At 42.1% G+C, this 27,794-nt stretch overlaps 2 protein-coding genes across 3 annotated transcripts; one reads left to right on the forward strand and one right to left on the reverse strand.

Annotated features, from left to right (window-relative positions):
- Nucleotides 1–426: 426 nt before the first annotated feature.
- ENTPD7 (ectonucleoside triphosphate diphosphohydrolase 7) lies at nucleotides 427–12,575 on the reverse strand. Of its 2 annotated transcripts, none has more exons than XM_053450310.1 (12): nucleotides 12,436–12,575; nucleotides 12,041–12,223; nucleotides 5,595–5,800; nucleotides 4,615–4,765; nucleotides 4,154–4,257; nucleotides 3,606–3,665; nucleotides 3,031–3,149; nucleotides 2,755–2,921; nucleotides 2,288–2,612; nucleotides 2,120–2,205; nucleotides 1,402–1,563; nucleotides 427–813 (listed from the first exon to the last, which is right to left on the reverse strand). In XM_053450310.1, the coding sequence occupies exons 1-12, from the start codon at nucleotides 12,441–12,443 to the stop codon at nucleotides 582–584; spliced, it is 1,803 nt and encodes a 600-aa protein (XP_053306285.1). In that variant the 5' UTR covers nucleotides 12,444–12,575; the 3' UTR covers nucleotides 427–581. The 2 variants fall into 2 exon arrangements, with proteins under 2 accessions (XP_053306285.1, XP_053306284.1); XM_053450309.1 differs by having other exon boundaries at nucleotides 3,031–3,179.
- Nucleotides 12,576–17,102: 4,527 nt separating this feature from the next.
- On the forward strand, nucleotides 17,103–26,260 carry SLC25A28 (solute carrier family 25 member 28). Its single transcript, XM_053450097.1, has 4 exons — nucleotides 17,103–17,515; nucleotides 20,056–20,284; nucleotides 23,088–23,144; nucleotides 24,043–26,260. Exons 1-4 carry the CDS (start codon nucleotides 17,213–17,215, stop codon nucleotides 24,561–24,563), a joined length of 1,110 nt encoding a protein of 369 aa, XP_053306072.1. The 5' UTR covers nucleotides 17,103–17,212; the 3' UTR covers nucleotides 24,564–26,260.
- The last annotated feature ends 1,534 nt before the right edge of the window (nucleotides 26,261–27,794 follow it).

Consider the following 27,794-nt stretch of genomic DNA (forward strand, 5'->3'; position numbering starts at 1 on the left):
GGGTTGCTAGGACCTATGTGCTTGACAAAGGGTGTTTGGTCTATAGAATTTGAAAATACAAAATACAATAAAAACGCAAGTCCAGGCAGCGTTGATTTTTGTAACGTATTGCTGCTTCCATTACAGAGCTTTACGTAGTCCAAAGATAATTTTTAGTGGTCCAACGTTCAGAGAGCCTGCTGTAAAAATCACAAAAGCTTCTTGAAAGCCAGCAGATGTTAGAAACGTCTTTGGAAAGCGCGAGCCGCATAGGCAGCGCTGGACTGGAGAAGCAGAGCCCCTGTGCGAGCGTCCCTCTCTTTTATTGTCGTAGCTATTATAAGGATAAAGGTCGCCGCTGATTTGGGGGAGGCAGAGGCTTTATTACACAATCTGGCTTTGTAAGGGCGGATTGTATTGTTTTATCGGTTCATATTATACTGTATGGTTATTTGTTTTCTTAATGCCTCTTAAACCCTTCAATAAATCTATGGCCATTATTATCCAATTTAAACGTGGTTTTGGTTTTCTGTTGTACAAGCAACAGGCATCGGACTAGCTTCCCTCGTGCTAACAAACTGATATCCACCGTTGCATTGCTTTTATCTAGATATGGCGGGCTCTATTAACGTGTGAATGCCTTCTTCCATCAAAAGCAAGTCAAAATGGGACTCCCAGGCTTGGCGCTTATGTATGCGTCGGAGTCTCAGGATGTAGAGAACGATGGAGAGCAGCACCACGAGAATGCAGGCAAAGAACAGGTAGTGGTTGTAGACGAAGGAGATTCTAAACCAGCTGGAATGGGCCGGCCGAGGACTCTCTTGCCGTATATCCCTGAAACAACACACAATTCACCTTTATTAGCAAATATCCGAAACGCTGCAATGCTAAAGGAACACGCAATGCCCATCATTTCAATTCGGTATAAATCACTGCATGGTTATGTGCAATGTATTCATCTACATAAGGCTGCTGCTATCATAACGTTAGCATTCTTTATATCTCAGGGTCTATTCACTAAATGGAGAGTTTGCAGGAGAGTTGTGATTTCAAACTTGCCTATTCATTATGAAGAGCCAACTCTGACCCTGCAAAATTCATTATATAACTTGTGAGGAGACTGGAGAAATGTCATGGATTTCACCTGATCTCGCTTGCTTTACTATTTCCCTGCAGTAATTAAGCCCCTTGTCTTTGATGAGCATTCATTAAGCCAGGATTAGGTAGGAGCAGAAAAGATATGATTGTGCATGAGAAAAGGGGAACTTTGGTGAGTTTAATTCTCTGCGTATTAACAAGAGGCTGGGGCTGCCCTCTAGAGTGAAATCAAGATTAACACCAAGGATTTTCTAAAGCATGATTCCATTTTTTAGTGGAAAATGGTCATTTTTACCGTCCCGGCTCTGTCCCAATAATCGTTACCTGAGAGGAAGAAATCGTGTTTTGTAGAGCATCGCTCCTAACGTCCACTGCACCTCCTTGTCGTATACCAGCTGGGCCGTCTTCAGGTTTAAATAATCGTTTGGAAAATGAAAGCCATCATGGAGAACTTTATGGACCCATGCAGACTTAAAGCACTGATACCTGGGAAAATAAAATGCGTGTATATATATTTATTTATTATATATTTATATGGCTTTCCCATCTTTCACGGAAGCAATAGTTCTTTTATTAGGAAAATATTTTTCACATTAAGGAAGACTAAGACTTTCTTAAACGGAAAGGGTGGTTTTAACAGTATTCCTGTTCACTTCTGTTTTTGCTTCACCTAGAGGGTTAGAAGTAATCCACAGAAGTGTTACTGAAAGTGGGAAATAAGTGGAACAGCCTCCCAGCAGAATTGGTAGAGGCTAATACAGTAGATTCAGGATAGCTTTATGCCTAAAACAAGACCAAGGACTACTCTAACCCTGAGTCTTTACATCAGGAAAAACAGGCAGACTAAAGGGAGCGAATGGTTGATATCTGACATCAAATTCTATGTTTCTCATTATTATTATTTCTCGTTTTATATATATAGCAACATCATATTCCGTAGAGCTGTTCAATGGGATTTGATTATTCTACCTTCATATCACCAGGTAAAAGTATATTGCCTTACTGTTGTATTCCAATGACCCACCGACCATCCTGTACTTACTTGAGTCTGTGCTTGTCGGCGTGGACTGAGTACAGGCGATTGTTAAATCTGTCCAATAATGTTGCCCAAGACATGCTGCAATAATCCTTGAATGAGAAGAATAAAGGATTTAGTTTCCAAAGCATTGTGGACAGGACAGTAAAAGGAAACGCATCTTTTGTTACATACCTTCGCCGCTTTGGCAAACTTTTGGCTGTTGTAGGGACCCCCCATGCGCAGCACGTCTTCTGAACTGTAGTGAAACTCGGCAAAGCCATAGAACTCACTGTTTGAAAAATCGATAGCTGGTTGGTAGATGCCGTTCAGATAAGCCTGGGTGTCATTGGACTTTAAAAGCAGTGGCTCCAGCAGCTGCCTGCAACCGTCCCAATCTCCTTTTCCAGTAATATATAGGTCCGCATTCTGCCTATGGATCTTGTCTGTGAGGCCAACGGGCAAACAGGGGTCCACATATGGGGTGCTGGGATCTAGGCCTGTCTGCTGCTCAAGAACCCTGACATAGTCATAAAAAAAAACAAAAATTACATAAAAAAAGTGGGTAAGATTTGGTAAGATTTAAAACATGTAAAAAAGTAGGAGCCAAAGAGGAAGATGCCCAATGCCCACGCCAGTAGAGACACTATCACAGTACATACCTGTTTTTTGTCATGGTGTCATTGAACACCATGTCCTCATAGCGTTGCCGAGCAAAGTTTCCGCCGAAGCCCATGAACGTAGTAACGTAAACGCGATAGACGTGCTCTGTATGTTGCAGATCGCAACCCAAATTGAATTCTGCGAACATCGTTTTTGCAGCTTCCTCCTGAAATACAATTTAATACGTTATGTGACCATCCAAAAAGAAGAAGGAACTCACTTTGATCAATCTGGTTGTCAGGTGGGAAGAGCTGTCACTGGCTGTGTGTACCTACATGTTCTGCAGAAGGCAAGGTCATAGTAGTTGGAACTTCATAGGCAATCTGAAGAGAGCCACCCCCCATGTCCATAATGCCCACTGTCCTCCTGCGAATAATGGACTCCTCTTCTTTGCCTATGGTCACGGAAACAACAGCATCGTGCTCTAAATATACACAGATTTAATGTGTTACTGGAAGGTTTACCAAAGCAATGACATAAATGGACTGAAAACAACCAAACACCCTCTATACATAAAGTTTTATAAATAAAGTTTTATTTTGTACCCATGGGTACCATATGGAGAGACAGAAAATGTACTTAATATCACACAATAAGCATTGTGATGGGTCATCAGCACTTTAATACAAAATATGTCCAAAATATGTAGCTACTCATGTACAAACAACGCAATGGACAAAAGGTAGGTTGCTTTTATCTTATATTTATCGTATATTTAATCAATAATTCCCAACTTGAAAGGTTTATGAAGATCACATTTTCTTCACCTTAATACAAGATGCTCGTTTAGAAAAATTGGGTGAAAAGAACAGCGAGACAATTAAGTTTTTTTAAGCCCACGTTTACTCACCATCAACAACATGGTCAAAGCGCCCAAGGACAAAGTTAATACTGATCCAGGAATAGACACCTGAAAACACAATGAAACAGGAAAGTCTATGAACATATTAGCAGAAAAGCAAGTACATCGTATTCATTTTCTAGAACACTTTGCTCGGTGCTAAACGTACATAAGTGTATTGAGTATTTCTACGGCAGGGCTTGATGACTTTGTGTAGATGTTAGGAGCCGGGCAGACAAATCTCGGAGTCATTTTGATATTTGCCAGAAAGAGGCATACCAATAAACATCAAAACAAATGCCCCAAAAACCACCGTAAAAATATAGAACTCACTAGCTAGAGAGTTTCTGTCTAGGAAAGGCTGAATGTATGGCAGCAAAAGTAGGAAATACTTTTGGAAGAATTTAAAGCAGGGGTTGCTGAAAAATACATTTTAGAACTTTAGTTTCTCATTTTTTGAAGCAAAATTGAAGCATGATTTGTGATGAACTTTTTTTCCACCCCATTTTCTACTTTCAGTATACACATATAAATGTATGTGAAGCTTCCTGAATTACCTTCCTGTTTCCCTGAGATGACCTCGGCGTGGGCTTCGGAAAATAAGAAGTTGAATTGCTGAGGAATGTCCTTCACCAGGTCCTGAAGTATAGCCGTCTGCTGGCTGCGGGTAGTTCCCAAATTACAAAAAGATTACAGATTAGACAAGATTTAAAGATTAAGTGCTATAAAAGAAAAATAAAAAAATAAAAAAGGTAAAAGAAATTTAGAAATGAATGGCAGAATGCGACCCAGTGATTACTGTTGGATCCGGAATAGCAATTAAGTTTTTATTATTATTTTTTTTTTTTAATCTCAGACACTGCTATTGCTAGTTTTTATATAGTATAGAGTGAGTGAAGTTGGCAAACTATTTAAAAAGAAACGAGGATTAAATAGGGCGGCAGGATTATGATATTATCCACGCAACGCATATAACTCCAAAAAGCATAGTACAGATTCTCAGAACGTTATTCCTCACCTCTCGGGTAGAACTCTCATGCCGGCGGTACAGAGGATATATAACGGAGTCTCTTTGTGCTTATCCTTCGGGATATAGGACTCCGCAAAAGTTAGCAGCGGGTGTAAGTACTCACTCGCTTTCTCCGGGGTTAATGCCATTGTAGAAATACCTATGGAGTAAGTCACCAGCATTAAAAGTATACATTTTATACACGCACATGAAATTATAAAATGAAGCAATAATGGATCATTAGAGAATGACATGGTTCAGTCATATTGGCTAAAGCAAACTACTGTTACTACAGTTAAAACGACACCATTTGTTTGTGATTTTGTGGTCTTAAAAAATGAATTCATGTGCATAGACACCGATGCGTTAAGGGGTAAGTAATGTGGATGCCTACAACTCCTACAGGTTTGGTAATTAAATTAATAATCCCAAAGCTCCTAAGAAAAATATTTTGTACATTTTTTTTTAAACAAAAAAGGATTTAATTTTTTTAAATAGCCGTTAAATTCCATGTTATAAAAAGCCATGGTTGCGATACACTGAACGTCGGAAAAGGTGTCAATCTCTACGCCGATTCCTTTTCCCTTGACAATGAACTTTATTATGAAACAGCTGATGGAGGATTTCTCTGCCTTAGTTGCCCCTACTATGAGCTGTTTCTATGAACATAAATAACGGTGTCTGGGCAGGGCACACCACGCCGTTTGTTTCTATAGGTCCAAATTGTTATGCGATGCACTGGTTGTTATATGCTGCTTACCTATTGTACAGCGCTGCTGAATATGATGGTGCTATATACGTAAACAATTATATAATAACGATATTTGAAAACCCTTGCATTCTCATTATGAACTGCAGGTACTTAAAATGGCCAGTAGGTGGCAGCATGTGACTAAGAAATTAAAGTGGCTGTAATATTGCTGTTTAATTTAAAAAAAAAAACAAAAAAAAAAACACGGTCTTCAATTCTCTTCAATTCAAAGTCTTACCTGGTTTGATCTTCTTAACCACAGGTTTGCTGCTCCGATCTCTCATTTGTTTAATATCAAGGAGATCATGAGGATTCCCATTATGCGGTGGCCAAAAATACACAAACACTCGGGATCCGCTGCTGCCACAGTCAATGACGATGCCATAGTTTAATTTACTGTCCTTCGTATCAGTGGCTTCTAAGTCTTCTATCTGGTCCAAGTATCTATCAGGAGGAAAGTCACGCGCATTAGAAATAATAAACTAGCTTTGCATTCTGCGCTTGATACGGTACATGGCAGGTCTTTCACTAAAGTTGCTCCCAAGTTGGTATCTATTTGAAAATATTTTTACAGTTAAGCTTCTAACTGTACTTTTTAATTTACTAAACGCAGCGTTTAACACTAAATACACAAAGTATCTCAGTAGAATGTGAAAATCACAGATTCATTTGAGATCTCTTTGGGACAGAAGTTTTGGGACAGCAGGTTTTTCTAACACAAAAATGTCCTAAATTTTCTTTGTTTAGCTTTATTTTATGTAATGTATTTATTGCATTTTAATACAGATTCAAGGAACGACTTGAGTTCTAACGATTCAAGTCCCTGTCTCTGTGTGCTACAGAAAATAAATCACATTACTTTCTTCAAACGCATAGAGTGCTCAACCATTAACGTCCTTCTCATTCTTTCGCAGAAAACGGGACACCTTTCATAAAGGGGCCCGTCACTTAATAAGGGACGGAAAGTCAAATCATTATGTTGGCAGATTTCATTTTATTTTCAAATCCACTCTTTGAAGTGGAGGGACGCGGGTTGGACACCCCTGTAAAACATGATGGTCAAAAGATCACTTGCAAGGACTACAGGCTGGAAATGTAATATCACTTCTAGAGAGCCCGGGATCCACCAGCTATAACGAGCATACGATGCAAAGCGGTCACGATAATTAGATCTGCACCCAATAAAAAAACAGGAATTTGTGATTTTTCAGCATGTATGTTTAATAGTTGAGTAGTTACTAGAAGCTGGCCCTGCCGGTCAGCAGAGAAATAACGTCTATCCGGATACAGGCTAGGATTTCCCAGTCTGTGTCTAGTGAAATACTCCAAATAGATCCCAAAGAGATCCATATATATTCCTTAAATTCTTATAGTCAGAGGGCAGGAGTTAAAGTATCCAATGCAACGTACGGAGATTTTACTTTAAGTGGAACTGCCTCCCAGCGGAGCGACGGACGTTATTACTGTAAAGGAATGTAAACATGCATGGGATAGGCATACGGCGTTATGGTTTGAGTCTTTACAGAAGGAAAAGCGGGCCGAACGGTTCTTATCTGCTGTTGAAGACTCTTTCGAAGCGATCGGCTTGTGCCCTATGGAAAATGTTACAATGTTCACCCCTCCTCGCTACGGTTTATTTATACGGCTAAATCCAATTATTTCACATAACCGAATTGTAAACACGCTATACAGAACGCCAGACACGGTCATTAAAATGACTACGCTCCCCGGGACGTATCGCGTGACGGTAATCTTATAGATCGATGGGCATAATGCACACGAATAACAGTAATAAGAACAGCAAACGCCCCGCAGAGGATACTAATAGAGAGCTGATTATATTCTGCTTACATCTACACTGTGTCTGGATAACAGTAAAAGCTCATCTATTATATTTAACGATCCCACTACCAACAGGACCGCTACAGCACTTGGGTTTTGCTTAGTAAGCAGAAATTAAAATGGAGCCACTGGGCAACTAAGTCAACCCCCCCGAGCTAACGGACTACTTTTGTTATTAGAATAAACATAACGCGATTAAGACTCCACAGGACAATGTGATTAGCCGGGCAGGAGCATTACGTTCCCGGGCCGGATCGGTTTCTTCTCCCCGGAGTGTTGTGTTAGTCGTAATAACCAGCAGTAAACCAATTGTCCCGCCATTCTGCGGTGGCCAAGCTGGAGCGCGCTCGGCTCACGGTCGGCTCGCGAGTCAAACCTCAATCGAGTTAGTTACTAAGAAGTTGTTTCTGTAAGCAAAATGGAGACCGCAGAGCAGGGAAGCGAGGAGCTCTGCGCGGCTGAGTCGTCTTTGTCTAATTTCATTACACGAGAACCCATCTGGCGCTTGCATTCGCTTCTTGGTTTGAGGCTCTTGCCGTTACATCATGTGCTTCATTCCATTGTTGAGCCCTCGTGGAAAGCTCTAAAAGACGGGTGGCCTTTGTCACGTTCCAGGACCCTAATCACGCAGTTAGCAGAGGGTATGGTTAAGCCCGCTTTCCACAGATCTGGTTAATGCGAATATTTACAGTGCCGAGTTATCCCTAATCTCAGGGATCAGTCCCTCTCTCAATCACCCAAACTATAAGTCCAGCGTTCAGGATGTATTTCCTCCGTGACCAGCAGTATTTACCGCCTATACATTATATTACGGTCATTTCTTACAGATTTGGGGGAGTAAATCTCACTTCCATGTGTAGTTGCTGTGATATAAGAAATATACGTTCATATATTCCTTGAGAGACACATTGTTTAGAACTTAAAGATGGAAACAGCAAGCAATAAGGCGACGTGTAATCAAGTTACCAGAAATGATCTCAGTACATGCCCATCAGGTGTTCCGTTTTCTGTATAGAGTAACGTACATCGTGTTTACAAAAACCTCGTTTCAGTTCATTTTCCTTTATCTGCTGATCCGGATGCCGCCATTATCGTCAGCGCTGTGATTTATTAGGAGACTCTTCCTGTTGAGTTACCACACCAAGATCATTCTTTATGGCAATGCTAATGAAGTCTGATCCTCTACACACTCCGTTAAGTCAGAGCGTCTGGCTAGGTGATTAACACAGAGTCATTCCATTGTATTAACAATGGTCGTCGGATCTGTGTAGTAGAACGGACTTAGTCTCCGAGTCAGAACACTTATAATTTAAGTGGACTCTTACAACCAATTTTTTTTTTTTTATGTTTTTCCTTAAATGTATTTATTTAGAATAAAACACACTAGATTTTAGAAGAATATGGAGATTTTTCAGCTCATAAATTGCCTTTGCAACAAAACAGGAAAAAAATAATTTTAAAACTCAAAAGATTTGAAGTTATAGTAGTTAAATTAAATCCAATATATAAAAAAAAAAACAATAGGAGACGCGGCTAATGGAAATCTATGCTGTATATGATTTTTTCTTTTAAATTGCCAACATTACACAGAAAATGGAAACAACCAGATTGAGTTTCTGATCTTGACAGTTTATAATCTGCGGGATTTGTCTGTTCCATCAACGGAAGCTTAAACTGTATCCGTGTATTAAAGCACATCTGGCAGGAGCATAACGCAGAGACATTTAAAACCCCCTTCCAGTATTAATTAGTACCCACCGTGTGATGATATTTCCATAAAAGTATGCGTGCTGGATTTAACCTGTCATGTGCCAGTATACAAAATAATACATTTGAAATGCGTTCCATCCAGAGGTCAACTGATTAAAGAGCAAACGCCTTTCTTTGATGTCCGCGCCATGAAATCATCAGCCTCGTGGTTTTGCTGATGTCTGGTAGACAACTGGGGAAAACTCTAATGAGTTAACGGTTTATCCTGGATAATTACCAAAGGACTTTTGTCGTGTCTAATGTTTTAGGGTTCTGCTTAGATCTCTCGAGCAGCTGCTGAAGTCGGAGTCACTTCAACACGTCTCAAGGAAGCCGGCATCTGGACCATTCCCTACGTCTGACCCCGCGAGCAGCTGTGAATCTCAGACGTAGGTGGTGTGAACAGACACCTGGCACGGTATGATCCAATCTAGGCTAATTAAAGCACATAACTATGGAATAATAATTAAAAAAAACCTCTCCTCTGTAACGCGAGTCTGGAGTCACCTTGATCCAAAGAAACTGCCCAACAGCGCTTTGATTGTTGAACGGTATTGGGATGAAGGATCATTGTAGTGATTGTAGTGCGACTGCCAGCAAACGCAAAGATCCCCACATTAACACGTAAAATATCCGGCGTTTGTGTTCATACAGAGCTAGTATGTGGCATTGTGGAGTTGGCCTATGTTACACATACAGAAGTAAACAAAGTATAAAGTACACCTTGACCTATACCTTAGACAGGAATTTGCAAAGGCAGTGTATAGATCGGCTTGCTTTCTATGTAACCACAAGCTAATTTTCCACTAATTAATATAGATATGAACCAGATGATGTTTTATTTTAAAGGAAATGTTTTTAAAATATGTTGGCACATGCCACCTAGACGGTACAGAACAAGAGGGGCTTAACAGGTGTTTGTCTTCTAAACAGTCAGGTGAGAGATTTGCAACTTTCCCAGGAAAGGAGAAAAACAGAATACCGTGACATTTGCCTACAGATGAAAAAAATGCCACAGGCAAAAATGTTCTAAGTAAACGGCAAACTAAGTGCGCACTTCGCAGGCAATCCTTTCTACGAAATCAGACCGAGACTTTCTGCACATCAATACAGTTAAATGACGGTGGAAAAAATAAAACAAAACTAACGCTTTGACGATTCCCTTCTAAAATGTTCAATGTAGTGACTGGTGAAGCGGATCCTTGCCAGAAAAATTCTGCAAATGCCGTGCCCATTGCCGGGTGAAACACCGGTTCTCCAGGTCAAGACCCGAATCCTCCGGGTCGCGGGGTCTTGACACGCCCCTCCCCACCCATTTTCCCTTTAAATGGTGGTATTTCTCGCTGCCGCCAGGGGGAACTCCCACCAATGTCACAGGACGCCCCCGACTACAGTGTGCAGTCCTGGCCGCGTCCCGCCCAGAAGTTCCCAGGTATGACCATGCCCAGTATTGAATCCAATTCAACTCCATTTATGACAATATTTTTATATCTGGCTAAGCACACCCATTCCCGATATAAAGTACGCTTTACATAGGCCAGTATATCATGTACTGATTTACAGCACTTTCATTTGCAGAAACCCACGTTCTACCATTTCCACCGAGCAGAGAAAAGTGATAATTACCGCTTATCGGAGACTAATTATAGTGATATGAATTACTCCATGACGTCAGCTACAAGAGGTTAAAGTCCGCGTAGGATTTCCTGCTAATCACATTGGCTCCGGTATTATTAGAAATTGAGAAATGTTAGTTGTTGTAAACTGCAGGGTTCAAGTTGCCCCATTAGCTCTAAAACAGCAGTTTCTTCGAAGACATTTTAATTTGGTAAAACCCAGAAATGATACTAGTGATAAAAAAAATAACGATGTTTCCCATGGCATCTAGATACCTAATTAGAAACACAGTAAATGCGACTTGAGATGGAAAATCATATAAGCCTTAAATATACAAATCCTATATATATATATGTATGTATGCCTAACTAACAAATAATCCACAATATATCCCATATCTATATTTACTGGTCTGGGGTGTTTCGAGAGCAATACTGGAAATAACAGCACCTGCCATCCATGAGATTTGTTTTGCATTCATTACACTGACCCATCAGTAGCACCCCTGCATGTGTACATGTAATAAATCGAATGACCATGAGCATCTGCATTAACCCAGAGGGCAATCTGAATATGAAGGGGTTGCAATCAGGATTGTTTAAGAAAAAGGGGGCTATGAAATGTAAGAAGTGTGAGGATTAAGACCAAATGAGGAAGCAGACTGTCCTAAACAGAGGTGGCTACGAGCATGGAGAAAAAGATACTACTGATCCCGGATCACTATAAAATAAGATAACTAAATAAGTAGAATGTCGAGAGAAGACAGCCAGAATGGTCATTCCAATCCCTGAGGCAGCAAATGATCCATAAGGAATGGGAGTGAAACACTATTGATTAAAGTGAGCTGGTGGGATATATGTCCCATATTAGTAACAATTATATGTTGTCACTGCCTCGTTTCACCGTGTATGGATGTCACGGTCGTCTTTGTATAGGGGACACACTGGACCTAAAAATCAAGCTGCTAGCCAATGTATAAATGAAAATATACCCTAACGTGTACACGTCCAACATTTCAAATGGCCAAAGAGCTAACCATCACAGGATCTCCCCAACTGGCCAATGCAGGACAGCGGGCAGCTCTGTGGCACAGTGCCTCAAAATCATAACTTTCTCGCCCAAAACCGGGGCTGTTGGAAGGTATGCAACATGCAGGTGATAACTTCCTTTTTTTAAAAACCAACCTAAGACTTTCTTTTTTTATATAAACATGTATCCTTTGAACTAAAAGAATAAACTAGAAAAAAAGCAGAGGAACTGTCAACATGGCCAACAGTATATGATATTCAGAAGGTCTATTACCATTTGCTAGATATTTTTGCAGTCCAAAAATTCTGCCCGTTCATAAATAGAGTTTTCGACCCTAAATCAATACAATAATGATTTCAAGAACCGTTTACATTTAATAGTCAAAAATATGTATTTTATTAATTTCTACTGATAAAAGGGTTTTTTAAAAATGACCTATTTACTAACCTTCTGAATTGTCGATCTTGAAGTCTTCCTGAGCTCCAGATCCTAGGACTTATCGCCGCCACCAGGACCAGCAGAAATACCACAATAAAAATAACCAGCAGAGCAACGCGTTGGCGAGAAATCTGGGTCACAGAGGGCAAACTGCAATGCCATGATGCAGGAAACAAGCAGGAAAAACTAATTCTGGGGGAGAAAAAGGAGAAGGTAAACATTATAATATATAGCCTGAAAATACCATCCTGAGCACAGGTAGATTAAAGCGATGAAGGAACAAACGGTCTTCTGGAAACCTAAACTAATCCGATGCTGACACAGAGGCGACACATATGGTATAAATAATTTTAGCGGAGCGGACGTATTATAATATAAAATAACATGGAAACCGTAGAAGTTACCTGGCCATAGGCACTTTTTCCCTGTCAGTTGCTTTTGGTGTATGTGTGCCACATGTCACCTCTTCCTCAGCCTGCCCCAAAAAACAGGCGATACAATACAGGGCATTATTGCCGTCGCCGCGGTGGCCACCTCCTCCGGCTCGGACTGTGACAGAAAAAAAAAAAAAAAAGGGGTGACACCTGTCAGGTAACTTTAATTTCACACTCCAACCCCCATGCGATACACAAAATTGGCATTTCACGGATGTTGAACATTAACTCTAAAGATTATTGTGTGCGAATAGAGAGCACTTTGACACCTCGCTGCCTCCAGCCACCGATAATACCGCGTCTTGCTTAATTTACTTCTGGGCAGGAAGTCAAGAGGTGTTTCAAACGATAAGGCCAGAAATCTCATACTACTCAAGCGGTTTATACATACTTTGGGGCCACCTCAGCCATATAAAACCTGGGTGAGTCAAATTCAGACACGTCAAGCTGTAAACGGCCAAGGTTCAAACAAAATATAAATACACATAACCAGCAATGGAGCACCCACCATTTTATTTTGTACAACATATTTAAAAAGATTTGATTTTTATATATATAGTATGCTTAATCTTTAGATGGCAGCTTTACCATTTCCAAATTACTATGGTAACCCCAAAGTTTGCAACATATATCTTTAATAGTCTTTGAGATACATGTCCAAAAGGGCTGAATTTCTAACCAGGGTTTAAAGAGTTAATTTCTAAAGCAGCTAGGATTTTCAAGCTTTATTTAATATAGGATTTAACACAAACCGAACACTTAAATGATTCCCCTCACACTGGTCACGTTTAAATAAAGTTAGACAAACTCATAACGAACACGAAACCAGAATGTCTTAGAATCACTTTTTCCTCTTTTTACATAGAGGATTCCTATTTGTCGGATTTCGTAAAAAAACAACCTAATATTTCACACTTATCATCCAATTCGTCACGTTGGTAAAATACAATATAAAAAAAGTGAAATTTCAATCAACGCACCTCACAAAAAAAAACACCTTGCAGACAAATAACACCACAAAAAGCACCGTTACACTCACCACCCGGAAGTCTGGAGCCGGTATTGTATGTACTTAATGACACGTCATCATTTTTTTTACACCAACTTTATTGAAACTAAAACAAATTGGGATTGACAACGCCACACATTGCTTAACCCAGTGGCTATAGTGTGACAGAAGAGGGATGTAAAAGAGTGTTTATGTAACATCATCAGACAGTATAGATTCTTTATTACAAATAAAGGATTAAAATATAATATATCAAAATATTTTATAAAGCCTAATATAGACACCCTTGGATTAGGGGACCAGTCAGGTGAGAGAGAGCTCAAGCCCTTCTTGTCCTGCAAAAAAACAAAACAATATGTAACTTGTGTGGTTTCACTAAATGGGAGAGAAGAAAATTACAGCTAAACACGAGCACCGCAAAAGTATTAAAAAATCCTTGGTCACAAAGGGTACAAACAATAGCCTGGTCCATAAGGGGTTAAATTGTGTTAACAAAGCAAAGGCATGGAAGAATTAATTTCTGTACATTATCTGCTGATCTGGACCCGATTCAGTTTTTCCCACGGCTACACATGCCACTGACTAAACACAGTGAACGTACAGGACTATTTTACCGTAGGAGACCAGAAAAGAGATTATTATTTATTTTTTTATATAGCGCCATCATATTTCGTAGTGCTGCAAAATGGCTAGACAGGACATAACAAGTAGCATGTAACATAACAATTTGGCTTACAGAAACAACAGGTTGAGGGCCCTGCTCAATGAGCTTACAATCTAGAGGATGTGGGATTCCTTGGCACTTGACAAAGTTTCATAGCACAACACATAAAGCCCCAGAGTCCTCAGTTAAGGAAAGTCCTTGTGGTACAGAAATGTCTATCGTCTCATACTGATGGTGGTAAGTGACAGAAGAAATAGATGCTCGCTGTGCCCAAAGTTAGACATACTGGGTAATGAGCATGATGCGGAGACTCACCATTCAAAGACCATATAAAATAAGTGCATTACTGCTGACCCCCCAAATGTGGGCTACCTTCATGCCAAGCCATTTATTTTTAGAATAGCTTTAGTAGGTACAGAGTGTTTTTTTTCATACATGGCAAATCCTTATTAACTCGCAGTCCCAACTATACAAAGCAAACTGAGCCCAATCTCTCCATATAGAAAGTGGTACTGTACCAAGCCACTTATCAACGTCACCTACACATTATAGGGCTTTGGATAATGGGAGGACTGATGGAAAGTTGGGGTAGACACAGTCTAAGTTAGCCCATGAATAAATTCGGGGGGAGGCAAGGAGGCAGTTGCTCCCACCGCAATAGGCACAAAAAGGTAAGTACCAAGTTATTCCGAATTTACCGCTTATTCCTCTATTTCCAAGGCGGAGGAAAGGTTCAGCTGGGTCACGTAATGCTACATTGCATGTGTACGTTCTGCATTAAGGACAGGCTGAGGCTTCTCCATAGTAAGCTAGTTGTGTGTGTGTCTGGCTATGTTAGTGTGTATGGATATGTTAGTGTATGCCTGGGTATGTCGCTTTGTGTGTTTGTTAGTGTGTGTCTGGGTATATTAGTTTGTTTATGTGCGTGTCTAGGTATGTGTATGTGAGTATGAATTTGTTAGTGTGTGTGTGTGTAAGCAAAAGAGTGTGGGTGTGTTAACGTGCCTGGTTTAGTTAGTGTAAGTGTCTTGGTGATGATGTGTGAGCATAATTACTTGTGTATCTGAGTATGTTAGTGTGTTTGGGTATATTAGGGTATGCCTGCTTATGTGTGTGTGTCTGGATATGTTAGTGTGTGACTGTGTGTATCTGGGTATGTTAGTGTGTTTGCAAGTAACTACATGATCATTTCATTTTAGTTTTATTAATCATGCTATAACACAATGGGCGTAGATGTGGTTTTGGTGGTGGTGGTGGGGGGCAGCATTTCATCCTTGGACCCAGGAAACAACTGAAAGCTTTACCATAAGGACCAGCCACATATTCCAGACTAGGCGATTAGGCCTTGGCCAGAGTTTATAAACTGCCATGTTTCCTGGAATAATTCCCATAAAAAGAAAAACACACACAGAAAGGCATTAAAACACAATAGAATATACTGTATTGGTGCAACTGGCTTCAGCAAAGACTGTCACCCCAATCACCTACCATTTTCTGTTTTTATTTTTTTTGCATTTTGAAGCCACTGCTATGTACACTATATGAGCAAACGTTTCTGGACACTTGACCATCACACCTTTATGAAATTGTTTGATTTATGGGGCGCAGTCATGCTGGAACAGGAAAGGGCTTTCCCCAAACTGGTGCCACAAAATATGGAAGCAGAGCATTGTCCAAAATGTCTTTGCTGTAGAATTAACACTGCCCTTCACAGGAACCAAGGGGCCCAAACCCTGAAAAACAGCCCCAATTATCTCTTACAGTATGCATTCCCCCCATCAGCCAAACTCAGATTTGTCCATCAGACTTCCAGATTCATGACTCCAGAGAGCACATTTCCGCTGCTCCAGAGTCTAGTGCTGATGTGCTTTACACCATCACACCTTGTAGGCTCCGGATGAAGTACTGCTTCTCAGGGTCAAGGTCTCAGCGACAGGAGCAGAATTACAACTAGCCCGCACTCCCTGGCCACGATCCCTCCAAACCCACCAGGGGGTAATTTAATGACTGCGGAAATACATATATATGTGCTTACGTTACTACGGCGTGAGTAAGTGATTAAACCTTGTCTTTTCTTTATCATACTTCAGAGTCTCTGAATATAAACCTCGTTTTAGGACAACCTTCTATGTAACAACTCATCGCATGTGTTAATCAAATGGCTCTGGTACCTGTCCTCATAGAACCCTTGGAGTGTCATTATTTAAAAACCGCACAGGGATGTCAGCCAAAGCACTGATCGGGAGGCTTAGATACCATGAGATCACTGGAGAGTGTGACGGAGTCGGCTTTGAGACAGCGTGATGCTAAGATTTTACCCCTTCTTCCTGAGATTAGAACGAAAACCCCGGGTTATTATTTATTATTATATACCCAGTGCATTATTTATACAGCGCCATCATATTCCATTCTGTAGCCCAAAAGTATCTTGACTCCTGTCTATTCTGCTGGCTTACAGGGTGCCAAGAAACATGAAGTTATACCCCATGACTGCGGGCGGTTTGGGGAAGGGTTAACACCCCTCCAGGAGACAGGGCTGTCCCTTCTCCCTTTGCTATCTCATGACCTTGCAGCCCTGACCTTGGGGTCTCCACTTCAAGGCCCACTATATTGCACTGCAACCCTAAGCCACACCCATGTCAATGATCCTCCTCCCGTCCGCGTGCTTCTGGGAGAAGACTGACAGATTCAGATCTTACGAAATAAACGAGGTTGGGCTATTACTGACATCCGCCTCAGCCATACAGCAGAGGGCTTTATTACCCCGCCGTCACCGATCCTTTAGCCAATACCCTGGCGATAAACAAGGAGAACCAGAAAAGTAGGACTTGGCTACCAATCAGCGTGCGCAGAGTCATGATGGACATGAACGGCAGCCATTCAGCAAAAGCGGTTATGCAATCGCTTCCCTTCAGCTTCAATGACAACCCAATGGGTGAGGGGTGGGCGTGTCCTGGGCCCCGAGGCCGAAGGCTGTGGTGGGGGCCACGACGGCGCTATCGGAGCCACCTCGCATTAAGCTGCGGCGCTCAGGGGCCCGTGCCGGCGGCCAGGAGCAGCCCGGGGACTGTAGCATGGAGTTGGAGGCCGTCTTGAAGGAGCGAGCCGCAGCGGCTGGAGACCCCGGTCGGGTGCTGGGAACCTGGGTCCGGCGTGGCTGGTCAGGCTCTAGCGCTGACACCGAGCTGAGTGCTGGAGTGGGAGCCCCCTTAGCCTACGAGGCATCAAGTGGCCGCCCCCGGGAAGTGGGGGCCAGGAGTAACGAACCAGAGTATGAGGCGCTGCCGGAGGGTTCTGCTGTCACCACGCACATGCTGGCCGGAGCCGTGGCTGGGATTATGGAGCACTGCCTCATGTACCCTGTGGACTGTGTCAAGGTGAGAGCTCCATCCCAAGGCCTGGGTCCGCCCTGACCCTGGGAAACTATCAGCATAGCGGCCACATGGCGGGAGTAGGGGGAGGGGTACACACGTGCATGGGGGGAGGGGGAGACCCACATCGCCGGTGTGTTGCAGCCGGCAAATCCGTCATTGCGCTTTTCCCCTCGCTCTGGGGTCTTTTCACTAAATGGAGAGTGCAGGAGAGTTGTGGTTTCAACCCCCGCACTTCACCATACGTTATGCGGGGCTTGGCTGATCTTGTATAATGTATAATTCAATATGTGAGGAGCGTCTCACGTGTTTAAATCTACATTATACAGGGCCGAGCAAAAACCTATAGGGGACTGGTCTTCGTAATGTATAGTAAGCTTTAACCCACAACTCTCCCTTTAGTGAATAAACCCCATTGTCTTTCTGGGTATCATGTCCTGAAAAAGGTCAGCAGGCTGATGCTGCGCGTTTCCTGGGGAAGGTGACCATTAACCAGAGATGGTTCCTGAATTGAGCCTGGTGCAAATCTAGGAGCCTGTATGATGAGGGTCTCTGTAACAGAGTTTTGCTGCAGCTCATAATGTAAAAGTATCCGACGGGATCAGGAAACACCCGGTGTACTTCCGGTCGGTAGTTTAATAAGGAATGAAAAGTACCGTATGGAGCCTTAACGGTAATTCATATCACACCAGCCGCTGCGTTTTATCATCAGCCTCTATTTATAGTGACAGCAATCTCCCCTTCTCAGTGTATGAAGCACTTAAAAGGATCCGTCCAGCCATCGTACGCCCGTTATCGCCGAGTGCCGCCTATACATTAAAGCTTTTGCCCCCCCCTTGCCAGCGAATGGCGTGATTTGCCTGCTTTTCTTACCCCACGTCTCCGGTTTGTCAGTGCGCTCTGCCCACATTCGGTTTGTTCGAGTTCCAGCGGGTTCGGCCCCTTAAGCCGCCCAACCCGGTGCAAAAACTGAACCATGGTGGGAGCGGGCCAGTGCGGAGCTGCAGCTTCTCCCAAAGTCAAGGGTTCTACTTTTATCAGGGATGCATAATAAGTAACTTTAATATGCATTCCTCCTTGGTGGGGCGACAATAGGGGCACAAGAGTGTCTTGAAGGGGTTGTTTCATAACCACAGGGAGTTGATGCGTTTGACATTTAACTGCCCGGAATAACGTGGTCAGGAGGCATAACCTGAAATGCTTTTTATAACCCAACGGCGAGGAAAGCTCGCACCGCGGGCTAGTGAGATTTATTCCGGGGTCAGCGTATAAGTTAAGAAATAATAACTTAGGTTCCTGTAAATCCTGTTGGATTTACAACCACCGGTTTGCTGAGCGCAGAATACCCCATGTATTTGCAAAAGGTGCAACGTGGGGGTTTAAAGGCACCGCCCCGCTCTCAAACTCTTTATATGTGAAGGCTACAGAGTCTCTTTACGTGGCTGAATATATTAGATGATTTCCATGGGGTCTGAAAGTAGCCGGTTATTGTTTAGTGAGTAGCTCCTGTGTCTCTGCTATTATAGAGGCAGCATCCAGGGTCACCTTCAGCTAGTATCCCCATTCAAGTTCCTTTTTTTCAATTGGTCCTGATAACCTTTCTGCTTGATGTAGTTAATACTGTGTAGGTGGGTTTGTCGGGGGGGGGTAATGCCCACCTGGGCACGTAATTGCCATGGCGTTGGTGCAGAAGACCACTGGACTTGTCTTCACACTCCCTGCGGCAGGTTTTGCATTGCTGTGATATTCCTTTTGAGAGGTATATATTACTTATGGCGCATCTATATATTCATTGCACTTCTTTTCAGTAGGGGTTTCGCAAGATTCCTCTTCCTGGTCAGGACATAGTTCTTGTACGTTGCCCAGAGATGCAAAGTGATACTCAGGGCTGGCAGTAAAGCGGTGGGTGTCGCGCTCGTGACGCCGTCTTAATCTTAAACGCACCGAGCAGCCAGCGTGAGATTCCGGGAAGGCCGCGCTTTATAATTATGGCGTTAAGCAATTTGTCTGTGGTTATGAAATCTTAGTGGCGGCATTTTCCTCTCGGAGGCTGTTTGGCAATCATCATATAGCGCTAGAGATGAAGAAAACCTTAAGTAAACGGATATCTTGACTAATCTGTACATGGCACAGGCGCTTACAAAGAACATTTAAACTGCCTAAGTAAACCATAAAGGGGAAAAAAGGCCTAGAATAATGTAGGCTGTGGCAATGTTGGATTTAGCTGAAGGCTGTGATAAAGAAAACCAGACATTTAAAGAATTATAGGGCCGCCTTGATAGACATGCACTGCAAACTGATACCTGGGGTTGTATTAAAGCTCTGGAAATCTAATGCAGTCACACTCACTCTCTCACGCACACACATTCTCTCTAGCACCTATATATTGCATATATCCCAGCCGGTGGCTCGGTTATTGGTTATGTTTTGTTCTATCTTGTGTCTGATGCCGGTCGTTTTTTTATAGTCATGCGATGCTGAACATGAACTTCTGTTTCCACTCTCTTTGCTCTTGTGGTCTGATTATAGTTTTCTTTCTGTTTCAGACCCGAATGCAGAGTCTGCAGCCCGATCCCGCTGCCCGCTATCGCAACGTGATGGAGGCCTTGTGGAAAATAATGCGCACTGAAGGCATCTGGAGGCCGATAAGAGGAATGAATGTTACAGCGACCGGGGCAGGCCCTGCTCACGCCCTGTATTTTGCCTGCTACGAAAAACTTAAAAAGACATTGAGTGACGTAATCCGCCCGGGGGGCAATAGCCATATCGCTAATGGTATTCATGATTCCTGTCCTGCGTAATCAACAACAATTTCTTTTTTTGTGTATTTAAGAATGCCAATTCCTCCACTGGAGACACTTCAGGATATTTTTTTCCTAAGGCAGCTAACACCACACATTAGAACACTAGGCATATGACACTTTCCCTGATTTATAGGCACCTGGTTCCTCCTACGGGCTGCCAGGCAAGCATGATATTAAGGAGTCACGTCAGTCTGGACAGACTTTTGTAACGTAGCTTACAGCTTTGTCTCCAACATGATCTTTGGCCAGTCATTTCTCAATGGCTCGAACGCTGCAATTCAATACAATCAAATTAATTAACATTTAACATATATTACACGCTACATTTATTTGTAGCCAGGGCTCGGCTTGCCAACTAACATAGCTTTCTAACAAATAATATCTACTGTAGGAAATATTGATTACATTGGGTGCCTCTAATCACACAAGCATGACGAATATTCCCTTAAAGGTTTATACTTGTGGGACCCATTATTAATGTAGGTAGTTCCTAGTTCAGATTGTGTTGGCTAAGGGGCAAAATTTGTAGAAAAAAATCCAATGCGGTCCTAGTTGCCCGCTTGCATGTAGTTGGCGCACACACTTACACCAAAGACTTTCCGCACCAATTCCCTATCATGTGTTTTGCTCTCGGACTCCAAATTAAATGGATTTGCAGGGGTGGGAATCATAAGACTGGAGAGAGGAAAGAATGGTCTTACAGCAGCCTTGTTTTTCAGGAACCATCTTCAGCAAGTTTACTAAAGCGATCAATGACTGTACTGTTTTCCAAAATGATGTTAATGTAGTGACCACCCATTACATTCACATGATTTTTTTTCACATGCTGCTGGACAGTGAATCGCAGGAGCCATTAACAGACTGTTTCATAGCGCTTGTATGTTAACACATTGATAACGTGAAGCACACGTCACACGCATGTCTCGGCTGATTTGATATGCTACCGGAGAGAACATTAATGTTGCGTTGAGACTTTCTGACTCTTCTGCACAGGCGTTCATCAGCTTATTTCATTTGATCCGCTCGGCCTGCTATAAAGGCACGAAGCTCTATGCCAGCATTGGATCTCTGGAAATCGAGGGCAGCTACGTCAAAGCAGAGCTTGCTGTGGCTTCTCCTCCGTGGCCGTTCCAGGACCTCCTCTGTTGCAACCGCTAAAAGTTTTTTTTTTTTCCGTGTCTAATTTCAGTCATTGGTGTATTTTGGGGGTAGCAGAATTTTGAATTCTAAGAAATCCACTTGTGCTTGCATCTTGTTTAGTTAACTTGTCTTCTTAAGTCTAAACTGATGTACCTTAAGTGCATTAACAGGATTCTAGTACATTCCCTGAATGTAGCTATGATTTTAGCCTCACTACATGTTTACGAACAACTTTGGCTGTAAAAGAGCCAAAGTTTTATTTTTTAGATGCACTTAGATTTTTGAGAAGGCCGCTCATCCTTTGCAAGTTACAAGCTTCTTCTTAACGATTGACGCTGTCTACATGCAGGCGACAATTGGCCCGGGGAGTGTTGTCCGCTGCTTACTTTCAGTACAGGTTTGCTAGAGGTGACCTTAACCCAATCCCTGAAACAATCTGCTGTGATACCAAACGTATCTTGTGTTTTTAGCTTTCCAATTATTATTATTGGTTTGTTTTGACAGTAAAGCCCTTTAGCATTTTGCATCAGTCTTTGGCTATAAAGGGAGTCAGGTCCTAAGTAATTAGTATGACTGAATGATATTACTCTTGGTAAGGTCTGTAAAAAAGCACATTTGACCTTGACCAATATTGGCTATTCTTGAACTCTGCATGGGGTCTTGGTTGAGTTGCCGTTTAGGGGTTAAGAATGGTAAGGCTTGCTTTTCTTCCAAAGCCAAAGAACTGATGGGTTCTTGTGTTAAAGCACATTGCCCTGTGTAGCCCTGCCAACACAAAACGCACATTAAAGTACCTTGTATGTCATTTAAATACATGTTTTGCTGGAAAAAAACCTATGCTTAGCTGTAAGAGAAGCTGCAGTGCAGTGACAACCATGATATACATTTGGCTGAATGCATCTCCTGCAAGGCCAGATGCTGCTCATGCGCGGGGGGTTCTTCAGAGTCATCGCCCCTTGCAAGGGGAAAATATTTAAAGACGCTATTGTGCATAGTTTGGCTGGCACGTCACTTTAATGATGTTCTGTGCCGAAGGTAGTTTAATGAATCGGTGTAAAGCTACACCCACGATTTGCAAGTTCCTGCTTGTTTCTGGGCTAGTCGTTTATAGGTTAATTAGGAGTAGATGGCTTTGCTTTTACTGAGCATTATGTATTTTGTGATCGTAAAGAGTTTGAAAACAAAAAGCTGCGTACATGTATATGAGGATTACATTATGCCATCAGTGGGGGTTTTAGCCTAATATAAAACATTGTAGTGTTCTCTGCCAGATGAGCATTATTTTTAATGTCCATCAATGTGAATCTGGATCCCTACCTGAGATCTAAAAGGTCCGTTGACATGCTAGGTAGTTTATAGGCCTTCAGCTGCAAAATAATTTTAATGCTTTGCATGCTTTGCTGGCCTGGCTGTGAAGAGCCTGTGGTTTCTTTGATAACTGGGTGCCCACAGGTAGCCCCGCAGTTGTTTAAACAGCTAAGCAACATGGATGTTGGGAGTTCCAAACAGTTTACTCTGTGGGTTCTGGCTGATCATCTGAAGTGGCTACATGTTTATCCATAATATAGGGCAAGCTGTAAATGTATTGCTTTTGGCCTTTCATTCCCTCACTTGTGACAGTTTTTATCTTGCAGGAGCTGCCGGGTGTGTTGCGACTCTGTTACATGACGCCGCCATGAATCCAGCTGAAGGTAAGAGCTGTGTGGATAACGTCACCTTGCTTGGATCTAGTAAATTCATATTAAAAGTGTTAAGATATGTAGTCTAAACACAGTTACTTATTTGTGAGTTACGGCAGTGTGGTCCAAACGTATACACTTGGTGAGGGCATAATAAACCTCCACAATCCACAAAGAGGTGCCTACTTCTAACCTGTGTATGACCAGAATAAAGCCGTTATAATCTTTTAGGTTTCAGAAAGCACAGCGCTTGTTTGGAATGCCAGTGTTGTAGTTATGTTCTCCTTCATGTTACATATTCTGATTGAACTGGATAAGTTGAGGTGTTTCAGGGTCACCCCTAGGGCTTTGGCTATTTCTGCTTCTTCCTCTCGGGTTGTTGTGCCATCCTTTGGTCAGTTCAGTTCTCCACTCCAACCCCTTATCATTGGTCAGATGCACCCATCACTTTTAGTTCACCCAATTCAAGTTTTAAAGATTGGCAGATCAGTCTTTCTGCCCCCAGCTCCAATTTCTGTCCCCTTCCACTGGCCACATAAAATACAGAAGCCTTGGCAAGATATGCTCCCAGGCTGTGTCAGCCCCATGTTGTATGACATTTCGTGTTCTGGTAGAACATGATAAACCACAGTATCTCTAAAGATGAGTAGTATGTGGTATAGCACAATGACCTTCAAATACACGAGAACCCTTTATGAATATTTTACTTCTATAATTGTCCCGTTGTAGACAAAATTCTGCATAACAAACCCTTTAATACAAGCCGCTTCTAATCTTTTGCGTGTACAACTTTGTAGGGTGGAGTTAATAACTTTTGTTTTCTGTTTTTAAATCTTTCCGTCGGGAACCTTCTTGAATGGATTGGACTACCTTCTTCACCTTGGGCTGCTGCTATCCCTACAAACACAAGTGATCAAGCAAAGGATGCAGATGTACAATTCCCCGTACCGGCGAGTGACTGACTGTATGAGGGCGGTGTGGCGGAATGAGGGACCTGGTGCCTTTTACAGAAGCTACACAACCCAACTGACTATGAATATACCTTTCCAGGCCATCCATTTTATGGCCTATGAATTCCTGCAAGAGCACCTAAATCCTCACAGACAATATAACCCGACTTCGCATATGGTCTCCGGCGCGTGCGCGGGAGCGGTGGCTGCTGCGGTCACAACACCGCTGGACGTGTGCAAGACCCTGCTCAACACGCAGGAATCCGTGGCCTTGAACGCCTCTAACATGAGCGGACACATCACGGGCATGGCTAATGCCTTCAGGACGGTGTACCAAGTAGGCGGTGTCACTGCCTACTTCCGAGGTGTTCAGGCTAGGATTATCTATCAGATGCCCTCCACAGCCATATCGTGGTCTGTGTACGAGTTCTTCAAATACATCATCACCAAACGACAGGCGGAAAGGAGGGCAGGGCATTGAAGCCCTACACCACATCGAGCCCTGCCGAGAAGCTCCAGACACAGTTAATGATCTGTTCCCAGCTGAATTTGTTTTTTAATGTATGTGTTCTTAACATGAGATGGACTCTCAAGCCTCCATTGTCCCAATGCAACAGGCAATACAAGACAGCGATGATACTGTAGTTATCAACTGTAATGCGCTGTCTTGCTGTTTTAGCTCCACTTACCATAAAGAGACAGTTCTGTTTAATGAACCACACTCCAAAGCCACGTATAGTTTGGTGGATTTGTTTCTCTGAATACAGTTCTGGAAACACAGCCTTTTGTAGAATGTATCTGTTTCGTGGCAGTGCTCACAGTAGTTACAGTTTAAGACGTATTTAGTGATAAAATAACGTAACAGTTGTCCTGTATAGCGACAGCACTTAACACTCAGTGGGACAGGTTCTTTGTCATTAATGGGACATATGGTTCCGTAATGCAGCTTTTCCACCTTACTAGCAAAAGCTGGATTATTTAGTGATTTAATTTTGTCTGGAGTTTAATGCCATCTCTGTGCTGTATTTCTTGTGCCTCTGTATCAAAAGATGTCTGCTACAGCACTTCTCAAAAGGGGTGAGTGGAAAGAGGCACTTCCCAAATTGTTGCATTCACCTTTGGGTTCTAATGACAGCGTTCATACCAAAGTCTGTCGACTTTCCTAAAACATCAAAACTACTAGTCACTAAGGCCGTTGTCAGCACGCACATATTACTTAGCACTTACGCCGCCTTCTTGGTGGCTGGAGTCATATTTGTATCTTAAAATTTGGGGAGGGAAATATATATAAATATGTATATTTTTTGGGATACCCTATCAAATTACGTAAGGCTTGGCTACATGCCTTCTCCTTGTCGCTTTTTGGAACTCAAAATGAAACCGAGAGAGATCACAAACGTATGCTGCTAAACTATAGACACTTAATAGTAGAGACTTGGGGAGCGAGGGGGGGGTGTACTTCTGTTGGGAGTTTTTATCAGCAGATCTGCTGATAACTTATCGCAACTCCCCTTGGTGCATTCCTTAACTATCTCAAGAGTACAGAGTTGAGAACAGTAAATGGACTAGGTGATTTATTTATTATTTTTATAGTGGGCTAGAGGAAGGGTTCAGGCAAATACTGTGAACGAGCATGTGATGCACGTAGAGGTTTTAAGTTCTGCCAAGTGACTGTGGTTGCCCTTTAGCTTTTATATTTGCCTTTACATTAGTCTTAATTGGCGACTGGTCCAATATGCATCAGATGGATCAACACCAAGTCTTTACATTACTGATTAAAAAAAAAAGAAAAAAAAAGCAGTAAACCCACCTTCTACCCATAGCTGTGTTTTACCATACAGAATAAGTCATCCAAGGTGCCGGACTGATGGGTAATGGCTTCTGCATTGGGCTTTATTTACTCGTACAACTACTCTTTTCTTTTAGAAAGTTCTGTATGATGTGTGTTATCAACACCCCTTTGACCAAGCTGAGGCTCATGGTACAGTTTGGATCCTCCTTATAACACAATCATTTTTTCTTTGTTTTAACAGTCCATATACTGATTCTGACACTAATAGCTGAGGCTGTTGCTTTTCTGTGACCATCAAATTCCAAATATTTCTCTCCGTTTTCAGTGTGTTGCCCCTTGTTTCAAGGATAATGTGGCAAGAATAAAATTTTGGGAAGTGACTCTAACTTATTGCGTTGTTCTTTTTATTTATATTACTTTCCTTCATAGTGAATACAATTTGCCTAGCCTTCAACATTCACTTAAGTGACCCAGTCAACTGAAATTCTTTGGTGAAAGTGATCTGTCCATATTAACATACAATTAATATTAAGGTGACACTATTATTTCCTGCACTTAAAGGCACAATATGCTGTTCCTGAAGACTTGCCGAAATGTTTTTTTAATGAACTTACCTTAATGAGAAGCATCTTGGAGAAGCCAATCGGAGGCATGAAAGAGATACCATTGAAATCAGTTGGAGCGATCTGCATGCCTGCGCATGGGGGTCTCGTTAGACCCATCTGTGAGGTTCGCTAAGCCGGTGCTCCAGCCGGTTTTATTGGTAAATCTGTGGCATTCCTCCCATGAATTTGTAATGGGGGGGGGGGTAGCCATGGTAAAAAGACTTCAGCTATCATGCATTAAAGTACATATAATGGCTGGAGTGTCCCTGTTAAGAAAGTGATTATGTGAACCTCTATATGTAAAATCGAGTGGAAAAGGTTTTTTAAAACTTCCTTATTGATAAAAGCTTTAAATGTTTAGTGATAATATTTATTAGACTTGGGCGACGGTGGAAAAATCGTGTTCGTTTTCGGAGGAAAACTTTTCTTTGTATTCCACGAAACTTGTCCTTCGTTTTCAGAAGCGCCATTCTTCTGTCTGGTTGCCGTGGAAACAAATAAATGCGTAGGGAATTTGAGAACAATGGATGGAAGAAAGACTGTCAAGAGTTAAGGATTTCAGGAAAGTAGTGGACTGGTTAAATGGTCTTAATTAACACTTTAGAGAGTGGTAGACACTGAGAAGAAGACCCTGTCACACAAGGATCTCCCTTTAAAATACTCAAATGCAGTGCAGCAGTGTCACATAAAGCAGTTAGTAAAATAAATGGATCCCCTGCCTGCTCTGCTCTTATATAGGCTCTCAGTTACTAGTCTGTTTTTTTCTCTTTGAAAGATAAAGCAAAGCCTTGGACAGCCCCTTGATGAGACAGGAGTGAGCTGATTGGACAAACGAAGAACAGCTCACTCAATGTGCCACTTAGTGCAGGCGAAATGGCGAGATTTTCCTCCGCTTAGCTTAGTTCAAATGGCAGCTGAGGTGACAGAGAAATTGAACAATGTTTTTGTATCGCACGCATTTGTTTCTTTAAAAAACAAATGTGCAATATTTATTTCCTTCTTGTAGCTTACCTGACCACATAAAAAGGCACCTGACCTATATGAGTTTGTTGGAAATTATATTACAAAAGCATAGGCATTAATATGGAGTTGCTGCCACCCCACTTTGTGGCTTTAACTCGACTCTTCTGGGAAAGCTTTCCACAATATATTTTTTTTTCGTTTGTTTCTGGGAATTTGTGCCCATTCATCCGAAAGACCACTTGTGAGGTCAGGCATGGTTGGTTACGAAAGAATAGCTCACAATCGGTGTTCCAATTCATCCCAAATTAGTTCGATGAAGTTTAGTTCAGGGCTCTGTGGGGCCCCTCGAGTT

Source organism: Spea bombifrons, chromosome 11 (assembly GCF_027358695.1).
Source record: "Spea bombifrons isolate aSpeBom1 chromosome 11, aSpeBom1.2.pri, whole genome shotgun sequence".
NCBI classification, from domain to species: domain Eukaryota; kingdom Metazoa; phylum Chordata; class Amphibia; order Anura; family Pelobatidae; genus Spea; species Spea bombifrons.